Source organism: Protomyctophum bolini, assembly GCF_963924005.1.
Source record: "Protomyctophum bolini genome assembly, chromosome: 1".
NCBI lineage: Eukaryota > Metazoa > Chordata > Actinopteri > Myctophiformes > Myctophidae > Protomyctophum > Protomyctophum bolini.
In genome coordinates, this window is record NC_137862.1 from 9,014,805 (window position 1) to 9,030,033 (window position 15,229).

General features: G+C 47.1%; 1 protein-coding gene across 1 annotated transcript in view; it reads right to left on the reverse strand.

Annotated features, from left to right (window-relative positions):
• Positions 1-688: 688 nt before the first annotated feature.
• The window catches only part of tmc3 (transmembrane channel like 3), a gene marked incomplete at both ends in the record, with an annotated part of 44,254 nt that continues 29,713 nt past the window's right edge, over positions 689-15,229 (reverse strand). The window contains 9 exons of the mRNA XM_080762783.1: positions 689-826; positions 1,207-1,613; positions 1,977-2,333; positions 4,038-4,396; positions 6,108-6,426; positions 7,217-7,256; positions 7,956-8,034; positions 8,210-8,446; positions 11,680-11,808. Coding sequence (XP_080618909.1) covers positions 689-826; positions 1,207-1,613; positions 1,977-2,333; positions 4,038-4,396; positions 6,108-6,426; positions 7,217-7,256; positions 7,956-8,034; positions 8,210-8,446; positions 11,680-11,808 — 2,065 coding nt within the window. The remainder of the gene's footprint in view (positions 827-1,206; positions 1,614-1,976; positions 2,334-4,037; positions 4,397-6,107; positions 6,427-7,216; positions 7,257-7,955; positions 8,035-8,209; positions 8,447-11,679; positions 11,809-15,229) is intronic.

Consider the following 15,229-nt stretch of genomic DNA (forward strand, 5'->3'; position numbering starts at 1 on the left):
ATGGGCACGGTGTTGGGGAGGTCCATGGTTACACATTGGAGCAGACCAGGTCGCTGCATGGGCACGGTGTTGGGGAGGTCCATGGTTACACATTGGAGCAGACCAGGTCGCTGGGCACGGTGTTGGGGAGGTCCATGGTTACACATTGGAGCAGACCAGGTCGCTGCATGGGCACGGTGTTGGGGAGGTCCATGGTTACACATTGGAGCAGACCAGGTCGCTGGGCACGGTGTTGGGGAGGTCCATGGTTACACATTGGAGCAGACCAGGTCGCTGGGCACGGTGTTGGGGAGGTCCATGGTTACACATTGGAGCAGACCAGGTCGCTGCATGGGCACGGTGTTGGGGAGGTCCATGGTTACACATTGGAGCAGACCAGGTCGCTGCATGGGCACGGTGTTGGGGAGGTCCATGGTTACACATTGGAGCAGACCAGGTCGCTGGGCACGGTGTTGGGGAGGTCCATGGTTACACATTGGAGCAGACCAGGTCGCTGCATGGGCACGGTGTTGGGGAGGTCCATGGTTACACATTGGAGCAGACCAGGTCGCTGGGCACGGTGTTGGGGAGGTCCATGGTTACACATTGGAGCAGACCAGGTCGCTGCATGGGCACGGTGTTGGGGAGGTCCATGGTTACACATTGGAGCAGACCAGGTCGCTGGGCACGGTGTTGGGGAGGTCCATGGTTACACATTGGAGCAGACCAGGTCGCTGGGCACGGTGTTGGGGAGGTCCATGCTGGCCTTGCTACTCTTCTTCTTGGTCAGCTTGACCTGCTGCCTCGTAGCGTCCGACCTGAGGTAGCGCTCCTTGTTGTGGATGACCTGCAGTGGAGGTGGAAAAATGTACTACATTTCTTTTACTTTAATTAAGTAAAAGTATCAATACTGCAATGTAGAAAGTCCCAAATTAAAAGTACAAAAGTATTGGTATAAAAATGTACTTAAAGTACCAAAAGTAGAAGATACTCTAGCTTTATGTGGAATGTCTCATTTCAAGTTTTCTCATTATACAAGTTTGTATTAAAAATGTAGCCGATCAAAAATAGCCGATCTACAAGCTCACAATGTGTCGCAAGTTCACGCATTTAGAAGTAAAAGGAAATACTCCAAGTACAAGTACAAACACCAATAGTTCATAATAAGTACATCACTTTTAGCAAATATACTTAGTTGCTATATTAAACACCGCTGATGATGTATACCTGGATGTACTGGTCGGTGCTGCTGTTCTGCTGGTCGCTGCTGGAGGCCAGCGAGGCCGAGTCGGACTCTGTGAGCGACGGCTCCCCCAGCAGCTTGGGCCTCGTCTTGGGCTTCACGTGAGGCTGCTGGTGGTCCGTGGTGGTCGCGTGCCTCGCCGGCGTAATGGCGGACGACGGCGGCGGGGACTGGTGATGGTTATTGACGGGGCGGCGTCCTCCCGGAGAGGACTGCGCTGCGACACGTCGGACCGGGGACTGCTGCGCCACCTGCAGGCGCCGGGGTGTCGGCACGGGGAGAGGAGAGGGACGGGACGGGGCCGCCGCGGGCGCCTCCACATCGTCCCAGTCCATCCCGCCGTCGTCCTCCTCCTCCTCCTCCTCGTCCTCCTCCGCCCCTTGGGCCAGTGCTGTGCAATTAATCAGAGAAAAAAGATGGAGATCTACATTCACAGACGCTACATTTGAGCAAGAATGGTGCAGCTGCAGCACTATAGTTTTGTGCTGTCCAATTTTACTTTAGTTCTCTTATGTTTTTGCTACAGGAGAGAGAGAGACTTTAAGAGAGTTTAAGTTTAACTCGAGCACTCTGATGTTGTCTGTTTAAAGCCACAGTATAGTCACATTTTGAATGTAGTAATGTTCAACTCTATACAGACTAAAGACAATAAATAGTTTCATGGAAACAATGAGAGTCGTGTGAGAATGGTGATCTCAGCTCTTGTGGAGGAAAATGGAGGTTGACATTTGAACCTCGTCGTGCAGCACGTTACCTTGGGCTCCTCCATAGCGCCTCCGAGCCACGTGGCCGCCACCTTTGGCCGCCATCGACAGCTGGCTCTCCACGCGCTCGCCGATGTAGAAGCGCGCCGCGGAGGGTTGATGGAGATCGGAGAGCGAGCGCGGGCGGTGGTGGGACTGCCCTCCGAACGACCCCCTCCTCCTCATGCCCTTGCCGTTCCCCCCCTCCTCCTCCTCCTCCTCCTCCTCCTCCTCCTCTTCGCTCAAGTGCGGCTGTGACGTGTGGGACGTGCGGTGAGCGTGGGGGGGCGGCGGGGGGTGGCGGGCGTAGCGTTTAGCGTTGCTGCTACGCGGGTACAGCTCCAGGATTTCTCCGACGTGTGGCTCCTCTAAGGGGTGGGCGTTATGTAAGAAATATAATATTAATATCACAGTAGCACAATACAATTTTAGGCCGTTTTTAATGGTTATTTTTCAAGTTACTTAACGGTACAATCACCTACAAGGTTACAAAAACTAAAAAGGAGTAGGAGACCATTCAGGGTTTTAGACCAAAAATGATAAACCGTCGTCCTACGGAAGTATGAATTAAGCCCCCAAATATCTTTGGCCGTGCACCCCCTGTAACCTCCTGACTCCAACGCTCAGTCTCCTAGTATCATTTCAAATCAAAAGGATCATTTTTTTAACATGATTTATGGCAAATAATCACAGAATGTCACTGAGAGACATGCAGCTGCTCTTATGGTGTTAAATAACACCATTAAACTGCCATTACCCTTTTCATGTCACACACCCCCTATAGCACTATATGTCCTAGAGGTCATTTTGACCGTTTTGTTTTTAGATTTTGAAGTTTATTATGCACATGAAGCTTCACCATTCCATCATCTCAGACATTTTTGACATCTGAAACATTTTCTAAATATGAATTTAACCCATTCTGACCGGGAACCCATTTGTGGTGTTCGCATCATGTTATGCTTTAGCTATTGAAAAATAGCAGATCTACAAGCTCATAGCGCGCCACTGAGTGGCGCGCTATGAGCTTGTAGGTCTGCTATTTTTGAAAAATCGAAGAACGACTGACATTTTTTAGAATCTGATCTCAGGTCAGAATGGGTAAATCAGACCAGTGTGTGTCCAGTGGAAACCTCGTATGAATCTGATCTCGGGTCAGAATGGGTTAAGCACATGCTACTTTGTGTCCCTTTTTTCTTCAGTCATGCTATAGTGCTAGAGGGCGTTCGCGCACCCCAGTTTGGGAACCACTGAATTACGCGATAGAACTGCATATCACATAATGTGCATTCATTCACCCGCTGGCCTAGTGGTCCGGACACATGTATATACAGTATATATAGGCTTTGGACGGACGGCGTGTTCGAGTCCCGTCCATGACGACCTTTGCTGCATGTCTCTCTCTCTCTCTCTCTCTCTCTCTCTCTTTCCTGTCTTATCTTCACTTGGCACTATATCAATAAAGGCAAAAACAAATCGTACAAATTATTTATATGTATGTGTGTAGCAGAGTGGCTCAGAGCCTCTGACTGATGGCCCTAATAATATCTCCCCTGGTCCACAGGGATATCCCTTTGGTCTAGTGGGTGGTTAAGATGTTGGACTTTCACGTGGGAGACCCGAGTTCAAATCCCGGGCGTTACATAAATGATATACGATATCTCTGAAAAGGCATAATTTATTGTGGTGCGAAAGAAGTAGGCTACTCACGTTTTTCTTTTTACCTGGTAAAAGTGTCAATACTGCAATGTAGAAATACTCCCAAATTCAAAATGTACTTTAGTAAAAAGTGCAAAAGTAGCCTATTGGTATCAAAATGTACTTAAAAGTAGAAACCAAAATGAGAAAGTATACTCTTCATGCAGAATGTCTCATTTCAAGTTTTCACATGTGCGACGCATTGTGAGTCTTGTAGATTATGCTATTTTCAAAAAGATGGGAGACATGGCATGGTGATTATGTCTCAAAGATGGGAGACATGGCATGGTGGTGATTATGTCTCAAAGATGGGAGACATGGCATGGTGATTATGTCTCAAAGATGGGAGACATGGCATGGTGATTATGTCTCACCGTATCGCCCGCCCCGGGGCTCCTCCACGGCCCGGTAGTGGCGAGGGATGCGCGTGGCCGAGCGCAGCAGCTTCTTGCTCCGCGCCACGTCGTGCTCATTGACGATGACGTAGCGTGTGGTGGGGGCGTGGCCTCGCCGCCCTGCGTAGCTCTGTGCCGTGATGATCCCGCCCCCTCCCCCTCCGCCCCCCACGGAGGAGGAGGCGGCGGCGGCCTCGGCGGCGTGCAGCGAGCGCACGGTCTTCCTGTACAGCGGGTCGGAGTGGATGTTGTCGGTGTAGCAGCGGGGCAACGGCGCCACGTGGTGGTAGGACTTGGACCTGCAGGCGCCGCCGGGGCCGCCGAGGAACGGCGGGTGCCTGTTGAGAAAGGACAACATGTCATATTATCGGGGCGGAGCCACGTTGAGAAAGGACAACATGTCATATTGTCGGGGCGGAGCCACGTTGAGAAAGGACAACATGTCATATTATCGGGGCGGAGCCACGTTGAGAAAGGACAACATGTCATATTGTCGGGGCGGAGCCACGTTGAGAAAGGACAACATGTCATATTGTCGGGGCGGAGCCACGTTGAGAAAGGACAACATGTCATATTGTCGGGGCGGAGCCACGTTGAGAAAGGACAACATGTCATATTATCGGGGCGGAGCCACGTTGAGAAAGGACAACATGTCATATTATCGGGGCGGAGCCACGTTGAGAAAGGACAACATGTCATATTATCGGGGCGGAGCCACGTTGAGAAAGGACAACATGTCATATTATCGGGGCGGAGCCACGTTGAGAAAGGACAACATGTCATATTATCGGGGCGGAGCCACGTTGAGAAAGGACAACATGTCATATTATCGGGGCGGAGCCACGTTGAGAAAGGACAACATGTCATATTATCGGGGCGGAGCCACGTTGAGAAAGGACAACATGTCATATTGTCGGGGCGGAGCCACGTTGAGAAAGGACAACATGTCATATTATCGGGGCGGAGCCACGTTGAGAAAGGACAACATGTCATATTATCGGGGCGGAGCCACGTTGAGAAAGGACAACATGTCATATTATCGGGGCGGAGCCACGTTGAGAAAGGACAACATGTCATATTGTCGGGGCGGAGCCACGTTGAGAAAGGACAACATGTCATATTATCGGGGCGGAGCCACGTTGAGAAAGGACAACATGTCATATTATCGGGGCGGAGCCACGTTGAGAAAGGACAACATGTCATATTATCGGGGCGGAGCCACGTTGAGAAAGGACAACATGTCATATTATCGGGGCGGAGCCACGTTGAGAAAGGACAACATGTCATATTATCGGGGCGGAGCCACGTTGAGAAAGGACAACATGTCATATTATCGGGGCGGAGCCACGTTGAGAAAGGACAACATGTCATATTGTCGGGGCGGAGCCACGTTGACTGAAACTAAAGCAGTAAGATGAGGGCGAGAGGCGACGTGCACGCATCCGCCTGGGTGACGGCAGACTGCTGGGCGAGCACTGGCGCTTTGGCATAGGGGGGGGTCAGATCAACATATGGAATGAATTCTGTACTGGCCATATATAGAGCGTGTCTTGAGTGTACAGGGTTTAATGAGGTCAACATATGGAATATCGACATATGGAATGTCAGAACAGGAAGGACGGGTGGGGCGGGATCAACAGAACAGCTCCATATAGGGAGATCTAAGGGTTTGAGGTCAGATGTAGAGTTGCTGGCTGGCTCCACATGACCATATATGGAGGTGTGATGTCACGAGGCGTGACCATATATGGAGGTGTGATGTCACGAGGCGTGACCATATATGGATGTGTGATGTCACGAGGTGTGACCATATATGGAGGTGTGATGTCACGAGGCGGGACCATATATGGATGTGTGATGTCACGAGGCGTGACCATATATGGAGGTGTGTCCAGATCCAGAACCCGGGAAGAGGCTTTTTTGGGGGCAGTTCTGGACAACCGTGTGTCCGACCGACTGGACACCGGGCACTGACTGCACCCCCTGTGGTGGGGAGGGGGGGGAACGCGTGGGTGGAATGTGAGACAGATTGTGGCGTGGCGTACCTACCTGATGTGCGCCATGTGCTCCAGCCTCTGCTTGTGCAGCAGGGACAGGGTGGGGCTCCTGGACGCCCCCCCGGGCGCGGCGCCGCTCCCCCCCCGGCCCAGGCTGGCGCGGGACGCGGACTGGGCGATGGTGCGGATGCTGTTGCCGCGGCGGACGGGCGACTGGAAGCTGGCGGCGGCCACGGTGCCGTTGTTGCGTTGCCGCGCCGGGGAAGGCGTGCGGGCCGAGGAGGAGGCGTGGCTAGTGATGTCACTCTCCTGCTGCTCCGCCTTCTTGTCTGCTGCTGCCACCGCTTCCAGAGGAGGAGCCTGCAGCCGCGCTGGAAAGGTCAAAGGTCATCATGGTCACGGGGTCGAGAGGCCACGGGGGAAGTTAGCCCAGCACACTGGTTCAAATGGTACAAAAAAAATAACCAAATGGACCCTTACAGGTCTGTAATGCTGATCTCACAAACAATTAATGTTCAACTTGGACACTCTGAGTTACAAACTCACACAGACAGGATAATGTGGCCCCCTGGTGGAGGGAGACCAGACAGCGGCCATTAAAGCAGAATGCACTGAACTGAGAGAGACGAGTGCAGTACAGAGACCAGCTCAGTGGCATTGTGGTTCGAGTGTCCACCCTGAGACTGGGAGGCCGGGGTTTCGATCCCCGTCCGGGTCATACCAGAGACCCAATGCCTCCCTGCTTGGCACTCAGCATCAATGGGTTGGATTGTGGGGTAAGTCCCTGCGACATACTAGTGCAGGGGTGGGAATACTAGCGACCTTCACATGGTGCATTCGGAAATGCGCCCTGAACGTGCACTGGTGTGCTCTCTTGGCGTTCGTTTATTCAGTGCACTCGGTGCGTTGTCGTTCAAAAATTCCAGTTCCATTACGACAGTAATATATGGCCCTAGGGAGTGAGTGTGGAAATATAGTGGCCCTCTCCATCGTCAAAGTTGCCCACCCCTGTACTAGTGTAATGTCCAGGAGGTGTACTTGTACATCAAGCTGCCTCACGCCACAGAAGCCTCATGCCTTGGCAAGGCTTACTTTACATTATAGACTACAGTACAGTACAGTAAAGTACAGATTACAGTACAGTACAGTAGAGTACAGTACCTGCAGCCATCTGGACCTTCTTCTTGTCGTCTGTTCGCTCCTGTAACACAGCGTTGAACATTTTAACGTTTGTATTTGTATTTCTGTTTTCCTTTTTATAGGCTTCGTAAGGGCAGATATTATGACAAATAACTTAAAAGGACAACTTTAGTTTTTTTTCAACCAAGGTTCATGTTTTAGGTTGTTATTAGAGAAAGTAAATAGACTTGTCTAGTTTTAATTTTGTTGACGAAATTGTCTTAGTTTTAGTCATCGTAGCTTAGTTTTTATTTTGTTATAAATGTTGTTTTCCTCAGTGGAGAGGCGTAGTTGAAGGTCGTTTTGAGGAATACTTGCCCGTTTTTCCTCCCGGAATCTTCACCAGTGAGGGGGATAACTTTGTAATATGCTATTGGCTCTTTGTATCCTTTTTGGAAAAATATAAAAAGATACTCATGTGGAAAGGCTATAAATTAGTTTACTTATATTGACCCTATAAACAATTTAGTATTATTTAGTATATGTAAGGTTTTGCCCACTCAAATGGTACCTCGTCAGATAATCCCCACATATCCTAGAACAACTTCTGTGAACAGACTTCACTGTAGTAGCTTTTCATAAATTATATTTGTCATGAAAGTTTATAGTCCAGCCGTCTGCTGTCCAGCCTCTCCCACCCCTCACTGGGGAAAGTTCTGGGAAACAGAAACGGGGTGAGTTGTGTTGTTACCGTTTTGAGTTGTTGACAAAATCAACTGACCGTTTGGAGTTGCATCCTCAGCTGATTGTTGGTGAATTTCAGAGACCGTGCGATGGCTTGCAGGTAGTAGATCAGCATGCTGGAACACACACACACACACACACACACACACACACACACACACACCAATATGAATGATTCATCACTTTACTTAAGAGCAAGTGTTTACTGTAAAGGCTTTTCGTGTTTAGAAAATAGTGCGTGTGTGTGCATGTGTGTGTGTGGCGTGCATGCTTGCGTGTGTGCGCGCTCACAACAGCAGCAGTAGCCCTGGCAGCGCCACCACCGGGCTGGTGACGTAACCCATCACATTACTGAACCACAGGGGGAAGTCTTTTTCAATGGTGTCTGAGATGATGTCGTAAATCTTCTCCTGACCACTAAAGGGTCCACAGTACTGCGACGGTCGGTATCTCACGATGGCGAACACCGTGGGCAGCATGCACAGGAACAACATGAACAGAAGCATCGCCAGGTAGAAATTGTTTGATCTGCAAAGAAAGCAAAACATTTGTTTCAAATAGTCATTCATAATGAGGGTCAGTTCTAGCTGAACATGCAGTGGGGCTTTTTACTTACATTTTGGGCGGGAACCCCTTTTGGTGTTAGCATTTAGCTATTGAAAAATAGCAGATCTACAAGCTCATAGCGGTCTGCTATTATTTTTTTTTATCGAAGAACGACTGACATAGAAACATAGCGGTTTTTCAGAAAACGGTCATTTTCAAACAGACATTTTTTGAATCTGATCTCAGGTCAGAATGGGTTAAAGAAAAAGTAGTAAGAGAAAGAGACCATTTAGACTTAGACCAACACACTTATTATTTTAGGGCGAACAGAACAGAACCATCGTTCTACAGAAGTATAAATTACTAGAATTTCGCCCGGCTTCGCCGGGCTCATCCCAGTGTCGTTGCAGCGCAATATGGGAAGAAGGAATTTTCAGGAGTTGACAGAGTCCACTTCATGTTTCAGCTGTGTTTTTAAACTCAGTAGTGTGCCCTGCACACAGCGCACACTCGCAATTGCAGCTGGAGGGCGACGCGACACACACACACACACACACACACACACAGAGAGCGATGTGTGGATAAATCAGAGATTTGGGAAATGTGTTCTGAATGGGCCAGAATATATGTGTGTAGGCTGCAACAATGATTTCATAAAGTGTAGTTTAGTTTTGAACAGGCAACGAATGTAGTGATACACACACACACACACACACACACACACACAGAGCGATGTGTGGATAAATGACTGAGATTTGGGAAATGCGCACGCAAGCACATAATGCACGGCGTTACAGGATTATATAGGTCACGTGACACACACGGCTTCCACATTTCGCTTCATACTGGGTGAAAGTGTCCTTCCAAAAATTATATTTTCGCTCGAAATTCTTATTCACAATGACATTGAGTTGAGGTGTTGTTTTTTGGGTAATTGTTGCATAAGCGCTATTTCGCACAGGAGTCCCGTGAGGCGGGCAATCTCCCTCCCCTCCCCTGTGTCTGAAGCAGCTAGCATGGAAGCTATATGGAACCTTTCCCTCCGAGTGCACACAACCATGCCGTTATCCACGCGTCCATCCGATAGCTTTTAATGTAAATGTCCCATCCACTGAGCAAAAGCGATATAAGCGCCTTATTCATTCACACACACACACACACACACACACACACGGTCGCCTGCAGACCCAGCTCCCAGCGAGTGCTGCTGCTGCAAGCAGTGAGTGTAACAGAGCTGGTGACGTAAGAGGCAGGCAGTGTTGCCAGGTTTGCGAATTGTAAGCGAGTTGTAGTGTATGTAAGTAGCGTGGTTTAAAGGGCTTGTTTGTGGGCTGGTTGGGCTTGTTTGTGACCGTGTTGGGGCAGCAGTGATTCCGTGTTCCGTGTAGGAATGTTTCATAAAAGTATTATTTGCAGAGTAAATAAGACACTTGAAGGGCTAAAAAATAGCCTATGTCAGTTCGGGGAGCGTGGCGAATTTATTTTGCATATAGAGATGTGTGGTAAAAGTGTGGTTCGGTCGGAGATAGAGCACAAAGAATGAGCATGGGTACCACTTCTCACTTGTATAAATAGATAGAACTGCAAATCGTACGATGTCTCTGAAACGGCGTATCGTGGGGCCATTGTATCGTCTCTGTGATATGTATCACGATATCGCTCGCCCACGCCTGCAGCCTGGCATTCATTTATGCTGCCAATGTGTATATTTTTGAAGCCCCCGCATTTCGTGTCCTTGTCACGATATAACAAATCCATGTAAAAGACCAGTATGAGGGTATGTTGTACGTTGAAACGGCTCATACCTACAGAGAGAGAGAGAGAGAGACAGAGAGAGAGAGACTGGTATAAGCCACCACATCTGGGAGCGACTGATAAGGCCTGGAAGAGGCAGCGATGGTCGTGTTACATAAATCAGAAAAGGCTAAGGACTCTAGGGCAGCCGTGTGTGGTTATGTGATGTACGTGTGTGCGCTCGTGCCGTGTGCGTTCATGTGTGTAATTGAGCATGAACTTGAACTGTATGTGTGTAGGAAGCAGCGAAGAGAGGTGTTACGTGCTATGCTGTCCCCTTCTCTCCCTCTACAACTGGGAATGAAACACGAGTGTTACATACCATGTAGTTGTCTCTTCCTGCCTTCCCTGTGCAACTGCAAACCAGGGACGTCATCTGGGGCATTGGGGGATGGCACCCCCTAGTGTTCACATTTAACCTAAGTGTTATCATAATTGTCCCCAACTCGATTGCCCATCCAAGGCGTCCATCCACACGTGACACGTGTTATAATTTAGATTAGCGTTTCACATTAAAGACTTTCAGCGTGGAATCCCCTACTTTGGGAATGTCATTATAGGTGAACTATAGGGCATTCACTTCTAGTCATTTTTACTAGTTGACTATTCAACTAGTTAACTAGTCAACTACCTATTATGTAAAAAAGAAAAAAAATGGAAATAAATATTTGTACATTTAAAAACTGTGTACATTGGTGACTATAACTATGATCTACCTGATCTTGAGGCCTAAAAAATCGGGGATTCTTTTTTCTTTCTTATCAACTAGTCAATTAGTAAACTAGTCGACTAGTTGCTTAATGCCCTATGGTGAACATCGGCCGAAATGAGTTTAGAGATAGGGTGAGAAGTTCAGTCACATGAGAGCCACTCGGAGTAGAGTCGCTGCTCCTTCGCCTGGAAAGGAGCCAGCTGAGGTGGTTCGGGCATCTTGTCAGGATGCCTCTCGGGCGTCTCCCTAGGGTCACTAATGTAATGTTGCTCTGGAGAGGGACGTCTGGACTCTGGAGCTCTCTGGTGGAGCTGTTGCCTCTGTGACCCGACTACGGATAAGCGCTTGAACTGAAGATGGATGGATGGATTATAGGCCAACATTCACCAAACAAACAGTGAAAATAGTTGATCTCAACGTGCCGCTTGGCGACACACTGAGAGCTTGTAGCTCAACTATGTTTGCTATTTTAGAAATGGGGCTTTTGGTCATTATTTTTTGCCACCCCCATATTTCTTTCTGAAAGTGTAAAACAGATCCTGGCTGTGTCCACACACAGTGACCAACAGGTCAGCAACTTCAATCTTTGATCATATTATAGTATTGATTATAGTAGTAGTGGAAAAATTGAGTATTTCTTTCTGGTATAATGTATGTGTGCGGGCGGGCGTGCATGCGCGTGCGTGCGTGCAGGGTCATACTGACACACCTGGAGGCGCGGAACACCTGCTGGTGTGGGACGTTACAGGTCAGCACGGCCCAGCTCCTCAGATACATCAGACCAATCAGCTTCAAGACGTTGAAGGCAGGGAGGCAGGGGGAGAAGAACGCCCCCATCCTAACAACAGCACAGATACAGATATAACATGATGCTTCGACACGCCCTAATCCTAACAACAGCACAGATACAGATATAGCATGATGCTTCGACACGCCCCCATCCTAACAACAGTACAGATACAGATATAACATGATGCTTCGACACGCCCTAATCCTAACAACAGCACAGATACAGATATAACATGATGCTTCGACACGCCCTAATCCTAACAACAGCACAGATACAGATATAACATGATGCTTCGACACGCCCTAATCCTAACAACAGCACAGATACAGATATAACATGATGCTTCGACACGCCCTAATCCTAACAACAGCACAGATACAGATATAGCATGATGCTTCGACACGCCCTAATCCTAACAACAGCACAGATACAGATATAACATGATGCTTCGACACGCCCTAATCCTAACAACAGCACAGATACAGATATAACATGATGCTTCGACACGCCCTAATCCTAACAACAGCACAGATACAGATATAACATGATGCTTCGACACGCCCTAATCCTAACAACAGCACAGATACAGATATAACATGATGCTTCGACACGCCCTAATCCTAACAACAGCACAGATACAGATATAACATGATGCTTCGACACGCCCTAATCCTAACAACAGCACAGATACAGATATAACATGATGCTTCGACACGCCCTAATCCTAACAACAGCACAGATACAGATATAATGAGGAAACACCTTAAAGGCAGGGGGAGAACAGCGCCCCCATCCTACAGTCAGCAGCACAGATAATATACCGGTATGGTAAATGGTGCATTTATATATAGCGCTTTTATCCAAGGCGCTTTAGATTGTGCATTACATTCTCTCTCTCACACACACACACACACACACACTCTCTCATACACTGAGGGGAGCAATTAGGGGTTCAGCGTCTTGCTCAAGGACACTTGGACACCAACTCTGGGGGAGCCCGGGATAGATCCGGGAACGTCACAGTTCCCATCAGGTCACTCTACCCCCTGAGCCACTTTCCTCCCAATGAGAGAACGAGGCAGATTTACACCTCTTCTTTAATGGACCTCACTATTTACCTCGACCCCCTCTCCATGGGGTCAGCCCTCCATCCACGTAGAAAAGACAGCATTACATCATGAGTGTCTCTCGGTTTCGCGTCATTATCTTTTTCAAAGGGAGACATTTCTGTAATGGAGCAGGGATATATATATATATATATATATATATATATATACGGTCCAGCTAAGCCAGGTGGGGGTAATAGAGCTGCGCGGAATGACCAAAGTCTTTCGGTCCGGGTCACACGGCTGTAATGGAGGGTGCATATTGCGCTGACCAGAGTCTTTTCATCAGGTCAGCACAGGTGCTGATCATGGACTACAGTGGTTCCCAAACCTTTTTGTTTGAAGGACCCCCAAATCAACATTTATTAGGCCACAGACCCCCCATTTGAAAACATATGCCAGTGACTCCGATAAGGGAGGATTTTTACGGCTCTAGCAGTGATTCTGAAACACATACATTTCATGGACCCCCAGTTTCACACACATTATGCTACGGACCCCCGATTTAATGGCATTTCTATCTCTGGTACCCCAATTTATATTGTAAAACCACTGTTAATTTAACTCAGAGAGTGTACAAATGGAACCAAATGGACCCATTTGGTTCTGCCAAGTTCTGCCAAGTTACTGGGGATCCTTGTGTGTGTGTGTGTGCTTTGCTTCCTTCAGGCCGTGTTGCCATGTCTGCTTATTATAAGCAACCTTTGACTTGTTTTTTCTTTAAAGTCACTTGCAAATAAATTATTGGTAGTTGCTGGTTGATGTTTTTTTGGGCTTGATTCTAAAGTGTCCAGTAGTTGCTTATTTGGGCTTGCTTCCTAATGTTGTATAAACCAGTGGTTTCCACATTTCTTCACATCAAGGAACCCCAGATTAATATGTAATTGTCCACAGACTGAACATATTTTGTGCCTTTTTTTTTAAATGTTTTTAAATAACAGATGTACAACCTCACAATGTGTCGCTGTGAGCTTGTAGATGAGCTATTTTCATTTGTGCTTGTTTTCATAGACCAGGGGCCTATTTCACGAAACTTGGATTAGAGATTAAGCCGGGCTTTAACACATATCCTGGTTTAATATATCCTGGATCAGTGCTTAACCGGTTTCATGAAAGCTGGTTGATCTTGCCAGATTAATTTAACCAGTTAACCTGGATATGTTGAGGCTTGATTCGGTTTCATGAAAGTGATGCTACATAAGTTACCATGGAAACTTATGCTTTGGACTTAGCCTGCTCCGGGCCAGGCTAACAGCCAGGTTTAACCTAATCCTGATGTCTTTACTGTTCATTAAGCAGTCAAACTGATCACAAACCAATGATGTTTTCCAGATATATTCAATTATTATGGGTTTATGTTGCCTTATTTGTATCGGTCTGCATTAAAGGACTAATTTAAGCACTATATAAAATCAAATAACCAAAATATATAGGCTGCACAACATCATGACAGCTTGTGAGCTTGTAGATCAGCTGCTTTTGGTGAATGTTCCCCATGAATAGGTTTGCTGTCGTGCAAGTGCACAGTTAAGAAGAATTATTATATTATATTATTATTATTATTTTTGTAAAAGTGAAAACCACTAAATATTACCATTACTCATTGTTTTACAACATATTACCATTATAACGTTTCACCCATAGTCCTACATACTCACACCTAGAAACCCCATTCAAACCTATTTAGGTTCATCCTACGGTGGACATGTGTGCCTGAAAAGGAATCTTTGAAATGTTTCATAGTTTTGGAAATATAGTGCTTTCAAATTTGAGACATTTATAGGCAGATAGTGGCACTTCAAAAAATCACTTTCACCTAGAAACTCCATTCACACTTTGTAAAATTCAGCTTACTGTGGAGACACATGCTGGAACTTTTTACTTTGAAATGTTTTGTAGTTTCTGAGTTATTTAACTTAAACGCCCAATGTATTCTCAATGGCAATAGCACAAATTTTGGCATGCTACATGAACCCATGACCCTCACCAGTCTGGCCCCTGTCTGGACAACAACCCCCTTCCCCAAAGGTAGCTCCCTCAGAGGAGGGAGTTATGGCCAAATATCACAATGCGACAATATCATTATGCTTACAATATTAAGAATTCTGTTTTAAGTTAATAGTAGTGGTAAAATGTAAACTATATTTTTGGGGTAGTTAATCATTCAGTCTATCCAATATTGAGATTATGTTCTCTTTAATTACAGCAGCAGTATTTATTTTAGAAGCTTAAGTCCTTGTATCAGTAAGTCTTGAATAGATTAGTAAAGATAATGAGATATACAGAAGGGGGCTGTAATGCAACTATTAAGGATGCAAACTGCCTTAATACCCCATGAAGAAGGATCAGTAAATCTGTGATCA